The 18,337-nt window shown below is 34.9% G+C and overlaps 1 protein-coding gene across 4 annotated transcripts in view; it reads right to left on the bottom strand.

Moving 5' to 3' along the window:
- Erbb4 (erb-b2 receptor tyrosine kinase 4) overlaps positions 1–18,337 on the bottom strand; it is a 1,229,537-nt gene that overhangs the window by 277,432 nt on the left and 933,768 nt on the right. For 2 of the 4 annotated variants that reach the window (XM_004626604.2, XM_004626606.3), the window contains exon 16: positions 15,122–15,196. The exons of 1 other annotated variant lie outside the window; for it this stretch is intronic. In XM_004626604.2, coding sequence (XP_004626661.1) covers positions 15,122–15,196 — 75 coding nt within the window. Of the gene's footprint in view, positions 1–15,121; positions 15,197–15,316; positions 15,362–18,337 lie in introns of all 4 variants that reach the window. One more of the 4 variants, XM_004626607.2, reaches the window with a different exon arrangement.

Below are 18,337 nucleotides of genomic sequence, written 5' to 3'. Positions count from 1 at the left end.
CCAGAGATCGAACCACAGTCCCTGCGCTTGCCTAAGCACTTTAAATTGCTGAGCTATCTCACTGGCCGAAGTCTATATTTTGCTTTAATTATCCAGTGCATCCTTCCTTCCATAGCACCTCATGAGCTTCCTCTCTTTTGGCAGTATGAGATCAGCTTCAGGGTCGGACATAATGCAGAACAGGAAGCAGAAACATCCCCACCGTTTGTCTATGAAAGCTGTTTCTCTACATGATCCTAACTGTGCTGCCGACTTGTTTTCTTCTGATTAAACAGTAAAGGTGGAGAGTCTATTAATTTCCAAGGCTTCTCCTTATACATCTGCTTTGCTTCCTAATTGTTTGGTTGGTTGGTTGTTGTTGTTGTTTCTAGGAAAAAACTAAAGGGGCAGATTTCTTCCTTCTGTTATATCTCCCAGCTTTCATTCTGTATTGATTCTTCCAAAACACAAATTTTGCCCCTCTTAAAAATACCTTTTACTTGATATTTCCCCCTCTCTGATTATTTCACCATCTTTTTCCTTTTCTTCACATCAAAGTTTTCAAAAGATATCAATACATGGCAGCTTTCCCACATTTCTTATTCACTTCTTCCCCCATGTCTGTGTATGGAGAAACTTGTATGTCTCTACGTCACATTTTTTACTTAGCATTACTTGGCTCTATGAAAGCCACTGTAGATACAACGCTTCAAACTAAAGTCCAGAGGACAAATTCACAGTCCTCTATTTTGGCAAATCTTGGCTAACATTCTACCAGACCCTCAATTGCTCAGGCTGAAAACCCAGCAATAATCACTGTTTTTTCTCCAGATCTCTTCATATCCAGTTAATGACAAAGTCTTGCTATCAATTTTAAATTCTGCACATTTGTCTTATCTTCTCCTTTTTCTATCTATCCAAATTCCTTGTTCCCCAATTCTCTGCCTAATTGCAACAGATAGTCTTGCCCGCTATTCTTACTGATAATCCTGCCTACACTATAAGCTACTGTATGACCTCTGGAAGATGATTACAAGTGCGCTGCTTCAGACCACTACCTGTGCTCGGCTCATCTCCACTCCACTTTACATATTCTGTCATTCCCACTTCAACAACTCTTCCCCTCTAGACCCAAGCATGTTTTTCTTTACATAGCAGCCTCCCTTCCATTCAGTTTCCCTCATTAACCCATCTTTAATAAGTATTTGCTATTACTTACATCTCAAATTACAGATTCTTGGCTCCCTCCCTCTTGCTAAAGTACTCATCAGATAAAATTTGAATCATGGGTAAACCCAAACATATGAGCGCCCATGCCTATATCTAAATAATAACACAGGGGCAGGGGAGATAGCTTGGTGCTTTAAGCACCTGCCTGGTAACTGCAAAGTTCCTGGGTTCTATCCACAATACCAAATGCCTTGCCAGCATCAGAACCCCAGGCACACCATGTCAGCCACTGAAAATGGGTGGGGTGGCACATGTCTGTAATCCCAACACTCGGGAGGATGAGACAGGAGGATCACTATGAGTCTGAGCTGCATAGGGAGAACTTGTACCAAATAAATTAAAAAAATAAATAAAATAATAAAAAATCAATAATAACATGGAATGAAACAAAGTATTCACTAAGTGAAATTTAATTTATCTCTAATACAAAGGGGCCAAATATGTTTGCTAGAAGAAAGACAGCCTCTTTATCAAATGGTGCTAGAAAAACTGGCTCTCCACATGCCAAAAGCTAAAATTAGAGCTGTTCTATTTCCACACACTGAACTAAAGTCAAAATGGATTAAAACACAACAGTAAATATCCTAGAAGAGAAAGTAGGTGGAAATCTTAAAGACACAGGGGTAGGCAAGCACTTCATGAACAAAAATCAAACTGCATGGGAAATACTTTCAAGAATCAACAACTGAGACCTCATCTAATTGAGAAAGTTTGTGCATGTCGAAGGGTATTGCCAACACAGTGAAAAGACAACACACAAATTTGGAAAAAAATCTTAACCAATAATCACTTGGACGAAGGTCTTTTATCTAGAATATACAAAGAACGAAAAAAATTAGGTCCCCAAAATTTAAAGACCCAATCCAAAAATGGGTATCTGTGACAATACGCACTTCTCAAAGGAAGAAGTGCAAGAGGCAAATGAGTACCTGAAAAAATGTTCCACATCATTGGCCATTCAAGAAATGCAAATTATAACTATATTGAGAAACCATCTCACCCCAGAAAAAAATGGTTATCATAAGGAAATAAACTAATAACAAATGCTAGAAGAGGCTGCAGGGAAAAAGGAATCCTTCTCCACTGCTGGTGGGAATGTAGACTGGTATAACCACTATGGAAATCAGTGTGGAGACACCTCATAAAACTAGGACTGGAAATCCCATTCAATCCAGCTATTTCCCTTCTGGGTATTTTCCCAGAAAGAACTGAAAACATCATACCATAGTGGTATATGTACACCCACGTTTATATTAGCACAATTTGTCATAGCCAACTCTTGGAAACAACCAAAATGCCCATCACCTCAGGAATAGATGAAAAAGATGTGCTATTTTTTACAATGGTATATTACTCAGCTATAAAGACAAACTTGAAACCTTCATAGGTAAGAGGATGAAACTGGAGGCTATACTCATAAGTGAAATAAATCAGACCTACATGTGTAAATATTGTATAGTATAGGAACCCAAAAGAGGAAATAAAACCTGAAAGGTATAACAGATATAGTAAAACAGAAAGAAATGGAACTTAAGGATTAAACAACTAAGATGAGAGAAAGGAGAAAAGATAGGGAAAAAGGTAGGGGGAAAACAATGAAATATATATACAAGATTGCCGAGGTGATTGTACTAAAAATTTCCATTAGTTCTTTTGAAAGTATCAGTTAATGTGTAGAATTTTCTCCTTGACTAACTCTGTATGCTGATACCTGTGGTCTAAGAAACTACATTGTGGACAGCAATGTGTAATACAAAAACCATGCTTAAGTACCTGTCATCTTGGTCTCCTAAATGTGTACCATTTTAAATGTCATATCAATTATTACATTACTCTCTTTAAAACATTTTTTAAAAAAAGATTTTTAAAAAAGAGACAAGAACAAAAATTTAAGATTTCTTAAGGGCCGAGGAGCTAGCTCAGTAGAATAAACACTTGTCTGGCAAGTGCAGGGTCCTGAGTTCAATCCCCAGAACTGGAAAAAAAAAAAAAAAAGACTTCTTGAAAGCAAGCAGTAATATTCAATCATATGTTCAATCTTACATAAGTATATCTGATAATCTGTGCAACAGATTTGATGATAAAGATAAATAATATATCAACCATTGTTAATAAGCTTTTCTTGTTTTGAAAAGCTCTGACATACATATTGTTATATGTTACCCTGTTTCAGTCACTGTTTCTGATTTTTATTCTTGCTGTTTTTACTTTTTAAAATAAAATTTTAAAAAATAAAATAACAAATTGATTATTACAACTGTGAAGCAATACTACTCTGTTTTAAGGTCATGTTGCCTCTAATGTATTTCCCTAGATTACTTCAAATCTTATAAAAAGTTTTTTTAAAATATTCATTTATTTTCAATTTTTATTGCTTATTTGTATATATTTATAGTATTTCATTTTTACATTATTCATTTAGATTGGTACAGGTAAATAATATATATATGTAATATAAATTTGAATTTTCAGCTCAACCCCAAGTTATAACAATCAACATTCTTTATCTTTTTGATGTCTTTTCTTTGTATTTAGTATAGGGTCTACAGGATCACTATGTAAATTGGACTCATAGTGATCTGCCTGTTTTCAGCCTCCCAAGCATTGGGATTACAGGCATGTGCACTACCACATACAGTCTCAATCCCCTTCTCAGTGCACCTGGGGGCAGGTCTGGCAGGGCAGCCCCAGGGATCAAACTCCCAGCCCCTGCATCTGCCTAAGCAGGAGCTTTAATCCACTAAACTCTTTGGCTGGCCCTAACAATCTTTATCATTTGATTCTACGTTCTCATCTCTTTCCAGCAAGCACATTGAGTAGTGTCTCTAAATAAGCTCTCTCCATTTCCATCTTCTCTTCCTAGTACATTTCACCTTGAACTATGTTATCATTGCTCCTATCAATACTTCTGGTTTTTCACATTTCTTACTCAACCTCAAACTTCTCAAATAAGATGGTATAGTTTGCTTCTCTAGCTGCTTACACCTAGGCTTACTCTTCTAAAGCCTGTTTTCTCCTCGGCTTTTAGGAAGCCTCTCACTTAGATCCCTTCTGCATGTGTCTCTCCCACCCCCACCTTCTTGCATAAACCATGCAGTTGGCTTTCCCTCTTTTTAAATGCTGTGGAAGCATGAGGCTTATTCCATATTTTTGTTGTTGTTGACATGAAATTTCATCTGTCATGGTTTTAATTAGGACTGATAATCCAGACCATTTTAATGAGCTCAAGAGTATTATACATAATTCATCTATCCTGAATCTTCTTCAAAATATTTCAGAAATATCTAACATTTATCTTGGCCTTAACAAATTAAAATAAAAATCTTACCAAATTTGTCCCACTTTCTTTTGAGACTTTTCCATATCACTTTTTAACTGAAGAGTGTACCTTTCAAAAATCCCAGGTGTTTTGTCATCTATTGTTTTTTTTTTCCCAGTGACGCACACACTGTACAATCCATTTGCAAGATTTCTAATTATGCAAACATATAATTAGAAACTGACAGTATATAATTTTCTGTTTAATTATATGTTTTTATAAAAGTAAAAATTATTTTAATCTTTCCACTCTCTTCTCTATTCCTTAGCACAATTCTTGACGTATAAATACAATGAATATTTATTCACTGGATATTGTTAAATAGAATATGTGGACCAGGCATCTGTAATCCCAGCATTTGGGAGGCTGAGGCAGGATGATTGGCAAGTTGAAGGCCAGCCTGCGTTACACAGCAAGTTTAAGGCCAGCTAAAACTATGTAGCAGGGTTCTGTCTCAAAACAAAATAAAAAATTAATAATAATAGTATATGTGCAAGAGGTTCTCAACTCCCCCCACCCTTTTAAATAAAATACGATAGGCCTGACTATAAATGAGGAAATGATTTTTCTTATGAGAAGCATCATATGGCCAACAATTCTATGTCTAATTTTTATGTTTCCATTTAAAAATATTTAGTCACTATTTACCTCATCAGCCTGAACCAAATACACATTCTAGCAACCGCAGTCTTGTACATAAATTCATTACTGCTATTAATCAGCTTTTGTCCAATGACACATATGCTACAGTACGGAGGTACCATAAGAGTAAATGCTTAGGTTGTGAAGTATTGCTCTAAAATTGTTATCTTGTGGGAAGACAGTGTTATGAAATATTATACATTAGAGGTCGATTCAGTAGGAAAATTAAGAAGCTACTTAAAATAATCATCTACACCATAAAATAGGTCTTCACTGTTTCACTTGAGAACTAGCCTGGCAGAGAGGAGGAAATGGTCTTCGGACTCAAGTACCCTGATTCCTGCTAAAATGCTTCCCTCACTTGCAACAAGAAGCATTTGAGAAATCATTTAACTGCTTGAGCCATTTTCCTCTTTTAGAAATGGAAATGTGCAAAATGCTTTTATATGCTTGTCGTGAAACTTGAACGTGCTAACATGGTGCGCCTAACAGATAAATACTAGGATACGTACAGGGGTGAAAATAAGCTTCCAGCTAAATAGGTGAAGCTTCTGAAAGCAACAACATCTTAACAAATAATAAAAAACAATGTTTTGGATTATTCTTTGATCCATTCTTTCCTGATGTAGAAAACAATTAAATTATGCATCCTGGGATTTGAACTTTAAGATCTAGGGTCCCAAAGTTCAATAAAAAAGTACTACTGGAAAGGGTTTTTCCTTTGCCCATTAAAAAAAGAAATCCCTCAATAAGTAAACTTTTTATGGTAAAAGGTTTCCCTTGTTGTTTTATTCTTATTCTACTAAAAGTAACTATAATTATTCTATAAATGTCTCAAGCATATGGAATGCTTTACTCTGAGCAGAGGAACAGAATGCTATAAAAATTACATTGGCTACAAGCATTCAGAGTTTATTAGAGGTGGGTGTCCCTTTCCTTATTGTTCTTTCTTTAGTGCTGAGTTACTGTGAAATTAAACCACTTTGGGCTTGAGCATAGATGGTAGCTGAGAATAAAATCAGTGCAAGGGAATTCTGTTGGTAAATCAAAGTGCTGCCTGTTAATTACCTCCTGCTTACATACATCGTATGCAAAAATAATTGTATGTTTATGAAAGAATGATTAGTTAGGGAATATGCTGAAGCAATAAGAAAAAAGCATGAAGAGAGCAATTTGAGTTAATATCTACACATCATTTTGTGTAACCACAGCACAGAAGGGGGTCTTAGTTAATTAGATTCTTTTAGTTAAATAGGAAATATGAAAAAAGATACTTAGGTGCTAATACAATGTATGCCTATGTTATATGAGGGAGCACTTCTGACTCATTTGTAAAAATACAGCAGGGGTAAAACAGAAAGTCTGACATGATTTAAAATCCTTCTGCTTAACTAGTGTTCATTGATGATGTAAGAATTAAATAATATTGTATTAGTAATATTGGCCATAAAACAATTTTAAGAGGGCCTAGACAAGACAATAGAATGCTAGCTCTGAGTAATTTTCAATTATAAAGTAGACAATACTAAGAATTCTAAGCGCAGACATGAATGTTCAACTCTTAGTTTTCTTTTCTCACAGAAGTTTACAAGAGTTCAGTGTGTATATAAATACACAGGTGCTCACAGCCGGTTGTGGCAAATATGTCTTCTACTGAAGCTAATGGAATAAATACTGCTTTGTGACTATACAGAATGAATTCCTCTACTGCTCTTCGGGTGGCTAAGTCCACTACCTAATTTGAGTATTAAGTCCTAGTTTCCTAATCTACATACTGTTTCCCTACAGATACATGATGTGAGCTAAAGAAGTCCAGAGATGATTCTAGTATGTCTTAAAAGATAAAGTTACTTTTAAAATATTGATTGCCACATACATTCAAGTTAGTACATTTCAACAATAAATTACAATCAGATTATTATGAAATATTTTAAATACACTTTGTTACTGTGTCTTCAGAATCAAGTGTACCTTAAAGATCACAGAGCATTTCTATTTGTTTTAGTTGCATTAAAGGTGCTCAATTCCATGGGGGAAGTGTTACTATATCGAACAACAGCAATCGACAGCAGTCCTGGGAAGAACTATTAGTCCTCTAACTTGATGAGAACCCTAGAAGTTGGCGTTATCCTGGGGGTGTTTTAGGCAGAATTAAATTTATGAAGTGGTAATCACTAAAGTAGGACTGAGCACCTGGATTCAACATGAACATCTGGACTTTACTTTTTAGTATATAATATACATTTACCAAAAAGACCATAGTTTTAGTTCTAAGACAATAGCCTAATGCTTGCTGTGTCAATATCATAATGCTTGTTTGGGGGCTTCTTTGGGGAGGGTGAACACAAATGTGTTTGAAGATGACATGACCAGTTAATCTCTTAGTCATAAAGGAGCCCTTATAAGGCAGAGCTACCTGAGACAAATAATTTTCCTACAGACAAGAAAAATGTTTGAAGGGCACCACTGGAAACATTACCTGCTTAAGTCACTATAGTAGGTAGGTATGAGGGACAGAATTAGTCAGTAACTCTAGGATTATAGAAAAAATATATATATATATCCTCTAATCAGTCAAATATTCATCTAGGTTTTGCTGTAATTAAGGTCTCAAGTCACTTCAAGAAGGAGATAATTTGTTTGGGCCCTGAGTTAATTCCATGAACTTCCAAATGTAGGATGAGAGGTCGGGGGAGCAAAAAAATGTAAAGAAATTTGAAGAATGAGAAATAACTGCCATGTTATTACTGGCTTGAAGACAGAAAGCGGTTCATGAAAACGAATGTGTATGTCCACAAAAACTGAGCATAATTCTCCCCAAGAAACAGCATCAAAACAGGAACATTGGTCTCACATTTCAAGGAAAATCACTCTGCCAATACCAGAATGGACTTGGGCGAGAACTCCAAGTTTTAGACATATTATAAAATGGATTTGTATAGTCCGGGTAGATTTTCAGACTGGACTGCAGCCTAGTGAGACTCAAAGGACAGATACTGGCCACTTCACGCCTTCACTTGGACCTACAGAACTGCATGCTTCTTTTTAAGCTATCAAGTTTATGGCAACTTGCACAGGAATACAAATCTTATTATAGTAACTGAGCAGTTCCTTCAGCTAATCACAAAGTTTCAATTCCTTCGTCATTACTATTTTAGTTATAAAATGGTACAGAATGCAGGCCTAGGACATTGGGAATTTCAACCACAGATTGTGAGTCAAAGTATGATGATGCAGATGTTATTGCACTGATATCTTCACAATGCACCATTTATTTTAGTACATTAACTGCTACATAATTAGTCTTTTCTTTCCCTATATAGAACTGAAGTCATTTCACACATATATCCAGTATGCTTCTGAGAACTGAATGCTAGCATAAGATCAAAGACACATGCCATATTCAGTAACAAATCCATTTTATAATATGCTGATTTGGACTCATTCAGCTAATAAATTCAGGTAATGACTAGATTAGGTGTTGCCTCCGTTGCCTTAATATTTGACTGATACCTGCTGTGCTGCATCTCAGTAGGGTCAGGTTGATTTATTGCTCCCCCCTTTGTTTTCACACATATTACTTCTACTTATGTCACTTTTATAGCATGACTCTTTCTCACTCCTTTTGGCAAGCATGGATAATTTCTCTTGATTAGGAATTATCTTGGTTATATTGTCCTGTCTGTTGTTGTTTTACTCCCTTTCTGTATTGTCAAAGCATTTGTAGCTACACTGTCTACCTATTTGTTCCCAGAGGGCTTACATTTTTACTGGTTAATAATTCACATGTGTCCTACTTGGAAACTGTGCTTTTAGAAATTACATGTTACAAAATAGCAATGAGTATTCCCAACACATACAATATCCTAATTAAAAATCATCAGTAAATTCAGAAGACATGATACCTCTGAATTGTACGCTATATGAAAAGAATGCCAACAGTAACATCTGAGTAAAACAAATACTTTGTCACACATTAAGTACTTTTAAAACTAGAAATATTTGTGTGAAGAAAAACATCAAGCCTTTAGGAATATCTACTATTTTGTTTGATTTTAATTTCAGTAATTTTAATTTTATCAACAGACATCAGACTGTCCATAATTAATTTCAATAAAGCTTAAGATAATTTTGAGCCAGTGGGCTATAGGAAATGCTGACAGAGTTCCAAATTAGAAATTAATAAAACAAAACAAAACATTACAACTTGCATATCACAGAGGAAGATATCCATGGGAAAGTGTAAAAGATATCCATAATGGTTCCTTCTACTGAATTTTCTTTAGGCTTGGATATTTAATAAATATAATAAACATCTTGCCAATTTAATAAAGATACCTTTTGACTTTTATTTTAGTCTTAAATTTAATGATCTTAAAAACCATTTTTAGCTTTGAGTCATAAGCATAGGCTATTATGGTCACATTTTCAAAGCCAGGAATATTGTGTATAACACTATAATTTCTAGCATCTCAGAAGAACATTAATAAAAAGATATCATTATTATGATATCAATGTAAAAAGACTCCAACAATCTTGGAAATGAAATATTTTAACACAATAATTTAAATTATTTTAAAAATAACTAACAACTGGGCTGAGATAGCTTGACAGTCTAAGCGCCTGCCTTGTCAACTCAAAGACCTGGGTTCGAGCCCCAGTACCACGTGCCATGTCGGTCCCAGAACCCAGGGCGTGGTGGTGCACCTGTAATTCCAGCACTGGAGAGGCTGGAACAGGAGGATCACTTGAGTTGCATACCAAGACCCTGTATCAAAATATAAATAAATTAAATATTTGAAAAAATTAAAAAGAAATAATTAACAACTTCATTGGGTGTTTTATCAATATCTTAAAATTCCCTGGTAATTTTGCTATTTTATAAGTTCTGGGAAATGTGGCTCAAAGTCATCTAGAAAAGAAGAAAACTTACCTCTCTAATTTTCTTTAACTCAAAAGTAATTTTAAGATACAGAATACGTGGGACTGAGGACAGACTTACACTACAAAGGCTATATATCTTTATTTACTGGACTTAGGGGTCACAGTACTCCTGCCACTCAGCTAAGGTCACATTCCATGGGCAATTTTGACCTTTTGCTTTGGACAGAAGTTACAAACCAAGTTCCTTGAGGGCAAAACAAAGAAAAACTTGGACCACTTGTGAAAGCAGAGACCAGTATGTCACATAGCATCTGGCCTATCTCACACAGGGGTCACATTGACAAAGAATAACCTGCTATATGACTTCTTAGGTAACAAAGACCTTCCCCAGAGTAAGAAAGCACAGGCATTAAAATGCGACAAAATTATGAAATGTTTCAACGGGCTGCTATGAGAGCTATGGAGAGTTAAAGTGAATTAAATTACTTTATTTCATAGTGTAGAGCCCTTAGAATGATTTTATTGGAGCAAGGGGGCCAGATAAAAACACTTGAAATTCTAATAATTCCTCTCACAACTTCGAAGATAATAGTTTATTTTTGTATTACTAACTTAATGCAGAAATGCTTCACCAATAGAGATTTTTCTAATTGATGTTCATAAATTTGACATCTTCTGGAATAAGAGACTGGGATTTTATAAAGCTTTAGTCATTTTCTTGACAAAGAATCCAAAACAAAACAGAACGTAATATGCTGTTCAAGCAAATATATGTGCAAAGTAAAATAAATGTCACAGCAAAAAAGAAAATCACGATAAATTTATTTGTAAGATTCTTGAAGGAAACTATCAATAGCAGAGAAGATTTGGTGGGGAAAGTTAGGAGACGGTAAATTTTTAAGCCTTTTAACTCTAATTAGAAGAGTAGGAAAAGACTTGTAAAGTGCCATGTAGTATTTTCATTAGAAGTAGCATATTCTAGGAGATTAAAGAGAAAGAAAACTGCTCTATCCTATCCAGTCTACCTGGAAGAATTTCTAGCAGCAGCCTGTAAGGTAAATGGAGTGTGGAGAACCAATTCACAAATTGCAGGCTTGGGAAAGAACAACACTGCTTAGAAAATGAAAGTCGATCAAGATTGGAAACATTTCACCTGTTTTCATTTAAATCTTCCATCTTTTCTCCTGCTGGTTTAGGAAAGAGAATACAGCATAATGGGACAGTAGGGACTGTGAACTCTAAATATTTCAAAATAGCCACAATAACATGCTCAATGTAATTTTTTGAGGCTAAAAAGAAAACTAGGGGCATTAGGATAATCTCCAAGTTAAAGCATGGTTTATGAAACTTTGAATAACTGTTTCCAATTGCATCTTTTTGTAAATGAAATACTCGCTTTAATCCATTAAGATAGAAAATTTAAAAAAGAATCTATGAGGACGCTCAAAACTGGAAAATGGCGTGAAATATTTTTAGATTGGTCTCCTGGTTTCAGTGAAATACACACTCGTCATACACAGCAAAGAGCTGCAACCTTAAGGATCTCATAAAACCAGATTCCCATGCTCATTTTTTTCATTCAGTTCAAGACCCTTCATGATATTCAAGACTCTTCCAAAGCATCCAGGCCCAAATTCTTCATGTATATTCCTAACTACCTCATGAGAAGGTCCTGACAAGTCAATTAATTCTGGCAGGTCAGTACAATTGAAGAACAGACTCACAGTACCTCAATTCAAACAGGTGTCAAAGGTACCTGAGGTCTTCTAAAACAAACTATTAGCCATCACCTATGTATTCTTCAAAAACACTGCATGTAGAAGTCCAACACTAACTTCAAGGGCTTAGCATTAAGAAATTTTGGAATGTAAATTGTATCATCACTAACCTATTACACCCGCCGGTGTGTACAACACTAATAGGACACAATTTTGTGAAATTCTTCAAAGAGATTATTATGCCAGTATTTCAACTGGAGTAATAATTACTACTAAAAAATCTGTGTTACAAGATGACTGTGGTAGCTTTTCTTATTTAATCTTCACATCAATCTTATGAGGTCTAAATAATCCCACATTAGAATACTGCCTTTATAACTTCCACTTTACAGATAAGACATATGGTGGGGCTGATCTCTGCACCACACCTCCACACTTCAGAGCTCCTTCTCTTTACCTGTATCATGGCTACAGGTTACCTTCTTAGGAACTATGGGCTGCATTGTGCACACTACGACTGGCCACGGATATTAACTGATAACAGTGCTCATCAGAATTGGGTTGCTGAGTCTGGAGTTTCAGAATATGGCCAGGGCATCCAGAAAGGCAACAGCTTTCTAATACCATTTTGATTTAATTATTGGGAATATGAAATTTCTATTGACATACTTCAGGTGGCCAGCTTTATAATTCTTGAGACAAAGAGAGAAAATTATCTCCCTTGCATCATAAAGCTCATCAGAGGGATAGAGTTACACATTAAAGCTCTCTGGGCAGTCCTGAGATATTCCTCCTCCTCCTCATTTGTAAGGTTGGAAATCTCCATATGTAGAAAAATAAAATGAAAACATTTACTGAGTGACTAGTATGAGTCAGTCACTGCTTCAAGGATACATTCATCAATATGTCTAAACCCATATAAGAGCTACAACATACAAATATTATCCTTCTGTAGCATTTTACCTTGTATCAAGATGTCTCTCCAAAGCCCCAAGTGGTCATGGATGGGACTTATTAAGAAGTGGCTGGATCTAAAGTGTGCAATGTCAGGACTGATTCATGGGGCCATGCTAGGCCAAGGGCACTAGGGTTAAGGGCATGAGCGCCACCCACCCTAAGCAGCCTCGTAAGATATAAGGGATGGAGAGATCTGTGGTTGTCACTTGCTTGATTTGCTCCTGCTGGATGCCATGAGCTGTGTCTCTTCTGCCATGCTGCTCCTCACAGGAGCAGCCAGCTGTGAACTGCAAGTTCACAAACTGTGAACTAAAGAAAACTTTTCGCCCTGAACCTTGGGTGTTGGGTAATTTGTCACTGCAACAAGGAAAGTAAGATATATGCCATGACTCAAAGTGAGGCGCAGAACAGTTAAGGGACTTACCCACAGTCTACCTGAAGTGGTAGATCTTGACTTGGAACTCAAAAATCATGATACCAAAGGCAACACACTTCACCACATACCATGATCTTTCTTACTTGTCAACCGAGATAACTATAGGAAAATCATCACAGCAAATGTGAAAACATTCTTCAAAGGGGTACAAGCAATGACTCAAAGAGGAAAAATTATTTTTTGATTTTAGGAAAAATCCAGCATGAACTGTGGTTCCTAAAACTACACTTTAGGCTTCTGTCCTTTTGCTTGCCTCCCTCTCTCTCCTTTTCTGTTGACACCACTCCTGCCCTTTCTCTCCTTTTATTTTTTTGTCATAAATTTACCTTGTCTTAAACAACTATACTAATTAGTATTGATTGTGTCCATGTGCCAAAGTGCCACTGTTGTTTAAATAATTCACTCTAGTACATGTATAATTTGGGGGATTTAATGTCTTTATTTTCATTGTGACTAATAATTTAGTAAGATGACAACATTCATTGGATTGCTCTAAATTTTAAAAAATATTTAAAATCAATATAAATGATTATGAAAAATTTACAGCTGAACTCAGCAACATATATGAATCTCATAATGTTTAGCAAAAGAAGCCAAATGTATAATTTATACTATATGATTAAATTTATACAAACTGAAAAAAACAGACAAATTGACCTGTAGTGTTAGAATTCTGGATGTAGTTACAGCTACACCCTCTGCAAGATGCAATGGAGCTTCTGGTTTTATTGTCATTTTGATTTTTGATATGGCTGGTGGTTACACAAATGCTTCATTTTGAGCAAGTTCACTGTATTTTGTACTTATTTTGCACATTTTGACGTCACTTTTCAATGTGAAAGTTTATACTAAGAGGCCACACTTCATCCAAATTCTCATCTGCTAATTGTGTCTTCTCATTGCTTTACTTCATCCACAAAGAAGCAATTTACTTGAAAGTTAATAGTATTTCTATAATTATTATATAATTATTGTTTTCCTATTGAAATGTTTTCTGAGATGTTTCAAATGTTGCATTTATTGGATATTTTATAAATAGTTAAATTCAAACGTTACATAATTTAGATATAGTGAAATATAAGTTTCTATGGCTTTTCAGAAAATTTTCATTTGTGCTACCGCCATCACAATGGAGACACATTACTCTCTAATCAACCTCATCTTCCAACTTTCAGGTCACAGCAAAACTAATTGACTTTCTGTCACCTGAGTTTTGTCTTTCCCAGAATGCAATGCAAATGGAATCATATAGTATGTTTTCTGTACAGTATGGCTTCTTGTAACTTGCATAACATATATGAGATCCATTCATGTCACATATAACAGCAGTTGGTCCCCTTTTATTATGCAAAGGTGCTACAATGCATGGATACGCCAAGTTTGAAGAACACTTAAGTATATTCCAGTACCGGGTGGTTAAGATAAATATTCACATATAAGTTTTATATGAACATGCAAAGTATATTTTGTTCTTATTTGTAATTTCAAGCTATATTTTTATCTGTACAAAATATTTTCTGTGACCTTTATTCTATAATAATTCTACTACTTAGAGAATATATTAATCACTTCAACATAATGTAAAATCAGAATTGAATTCAAATTATATAAGAAATACAAACATAGACCAATTTTTGTAAATTTTTCCCTTAAAAAATTCTTTTTTGCTACTATTCTATGTAAAGAATTAAAACAAAATATTCTATAATGTTCTAGATTAATGATTCAAAATCATTTTCAAATTGCACTAAATTAAAAAATAAATGGCAGCACTAATTAGAACTCTGAAATCATAATAAGGAAAAAGTTAAAATTGGTGGCTTGAAAAGCTAAGCATTCCCGTGTCAGTCATCACTGTCTAATTTACAGTAACTTTAACTCAGACGGTTAGTATTTTTTGTCCATGACAGCAGGGAAAGGATTGGAGTGATAGAATGGAAACATGGTAGATGTTACCTAGCATGTTGTGGTAAAGTGGAATGACCCGTCCATGGGTAGTAAATGCAGTCATGAATGGTGGGACCGTTACACCTGCAGGCAATTACAGAACAGAAAACATCATTCCACATCCACAGTGCCATGCACACGCATGCACGGTGCTCACACATGGGGCCTCGGAGGAAGGACATGGAAAGCAAGCACACCAAGTACCTATCCATCAGGCCGATACAGTCTTCAATGCTCGAGCCTACGCACCTGCAGAAGATGCAGATTAAAAAAAAATGGAAAGAAAAGTTAGCTTGAAAAGAATCAGCACAATAAATAATGCCTTGTTAAATTCTTGATTTCCATTTCTAGAGATTTCGGACACTGGGAATTTCAATCCAGGGAGAAGTTAGTGCTTGAGAACTACCCAGAAATGAATAGCAATGGCCATCCAAGTGGAATGCCAAGAAATGTGTCCACAGTAAAGAAAATTCTGTACTGATTCTGCCGCTAACATCCCCATAGAGGTCATTTCTGTGAATTTCAATTCATTTGCATCTTTCATGATTATATATCTTGTCAGATGACTTGATAGTTCAACGACTGTAATTGTTTTCACATATATGATTTCCTCTAAAAGCCTTTAAGGAAAGACAAAAATCAATTAGAGAAAACATGAAGAATTCCATATAATATAATAACCCGATAGTTAATGGTTATTAAAGGTTATTTTTGGTAGAAAATGAGTTAAAGTGCTTTCATGTCATTACCATAAATAATTTTTCATAAGCAGGTCATTTTAATCTTTCATTATGACTGTCTTCAAAATATATTTGTCTTTAAACATGAATTTATTTACACAGCAAATTACTGATTTATCACATCACAGTTTATCTTCATGCTCTCTTAAAATAGCATCATAACATGAAAGCAAAAACAGATTTTTAAATTGCCATTACATTTAGTTCAAATAATAACAGATAAATAAGAACTCTGAGTAAAGACATAAACAGAAACACAGGCAACTAAAGAATCTACTGAAATAAAAATTTAAGTAAATTTATGTAAGTTCACATAATTCTACTTATCTCTAGAATTCCATTTTCAGCTGTTACAGTAACATTATTTCTTCCATCATCTAAATTTCTAGAATTGTTTTTATTTCTCCCCTTTCCATCAAAGATAAACAGCTTTAGGACATTATTAAGATTTGTTCCCCTTAGCTTATTCAGCTATGATATACAGAACTTCACTGGTGATACTGTATACATATATTTCCAAACCCTTAGTTTTCAAAATTGAAAAATAAGTTTGATTTAATCACAAATATAATGATGTAAAATTATATATAAAAATTAACCACTGAAAAATATTCCAAATTATTGTATCCAACTATTTATTTTATTCTGAAGAACTTATGTTCATCTATTACTTCTTCACAATGTTATTTGAAGACAGTCTTGTCATGCCATACAGTTGATAGTCTACTGCATATTTCCAGGCAAGAATCTGCAAAGTTAGCTTGCAATACTTACAATAACCTTTGCAAGATAAAAATATTCAGTAGTGTAATTCAAGTTGAGTCACAGTGTTAATAACAAAAGCTCTTCAATCACTTAAAAAGATCCATGGTACATGCCTACTAAAATGATCCTCTACTTCTAGAAGTAGGGAAAATATGCATTGATATTTTTCCAATTTTCACTGTGCTCTAATTTAATGAAGGAGATAGATGCATGAGCAGATGTGCACTAATAATGTGGTAAGTGTAGTAAGACACAAGGAAAAGGGTTTTTAAGGAAATAAAGAAGCTGTCCAACTCCAGGAAGTCATGTTCATTTTTTGAGGTGTCAGAAAGCTGATGTTAGGTGTGGTCAGAGATGGCCTTGGCATCATAGTGACTTTAGCAGGTAATGAACAGAAGAAGCAAAATCAGAGAGCTAAGATCTAAAGAAATTCAAAATGCATATGAACAATGATAAGAAATTCTAGATAGGTGCAGTACAAAATTTGAGGCAACAGAAAAAAATAAAATTGAACATTAGATAGGAGGCAGATCTGGGTGTTTATTTGGTTATTAATAAGCTTAATAGAAATCTACTGTGGGGTTTTAAAGAAGTCATGAAATTGCTACAATTGTAAGGAAAACAGATCTCTCTGTCATGTGGATGTTAGTCAGGTGGAAGTCAAGAAGACAGTTTTGGCATGGAGAATATGTTAGCACATGTAAGAGGTGGTTAAGCGAGCTACTGAAATGGGTACTGCAGCAAATGCAAGAAAAGTTTCCAAAGGTACGAGGAGAAAATAAAAAGAAGGTGATTGCTGACTCAATGGAAATTAAAAGAACAAAAGCTTAAGGATGACTTATATTCCTAACTTTTGGTACCGTGAGTAAAAGAATCCAAGAGGGCAATCATGAATCTGTGTGTATGAGACAGAGGAGAGACTCTGATGCTTTTAGTTTCTGTAGCTATGATTTAGTGTTGGTGATTCAATATTATGCAGAAATGTTCCTCAGTAGATGGAAAGGTGATTCTGGGGCTACAGGGGGAAGAAGGTAAAACTATTACAATCCATTTTGAAGTAGTTTATAAGATAAAGGAGAATACATAAAGTGGGAAAAGTATAAACTAAAGATTTGAACTCCAAGAACTCCAATAGCCTCTGATCTAGTACACAATTTTGTGACCACAAAATAGGAAAAACATGAGTAACATTAATTGAATACACCATACATTAGACTATATCCAAAATTAACCTCAAGCAAGAACAGGTGATATTAGTATAAAGAGGAGAAGGATCTAATATAATGAAAACCACTCGAATTTTACTTATCCTTATCAAAGTTCCTAGAAGTTAGGTTGCTTTCCACTGAATAACAAATTAGAGATAGGACAGTAGTGGAAAACGGAAATGAAGAGGAGGGACTCTGGAACAGGATCTGATTTCAAAGCAAGTTGCTGAGGAGAATATGCAGGACACTTGTGATTTAAACAGATTTATGAACAGAAGATGAAAGAAATAAATAAGACCAAAGAAAAGGAGGGAATGAGAGAGTGAGACAGCCTTTCCCGGTGCATGCTACTGTGCATTTAAAGATGCATGCCATATTGCAACTTTTGTGCTTTCTATATGTAAGATACTAATTAGCACAGGAAACTTATATTGCTTCAGCAAGACCATAGAACTTTAAGCTTTTGAAGAGCTAAAATGGCTAATAAGGGGCTGAAATAGAATACAAAATTT

The sequence above is a fragment of the Octodon degus genome, unplaced genomic scaffold, assembly GCF_000260255.1.
Source record: "Octodon degus isolate 3935 unplaced genomic scaffold, OctDeg1.0 scaffold00016, whole genome shotgun sequence".
In the NCBI taxonomy this organism is placed as follows: domain Eukaryota; kingdom Metazoa; phylum Chordata; class Mammalia; order Rodentia; family Octodontidae; genus Octodon; species Octodon degus.
This window is presented reverse-complemented; position numbering and strand designations above follow the sequence as displayed.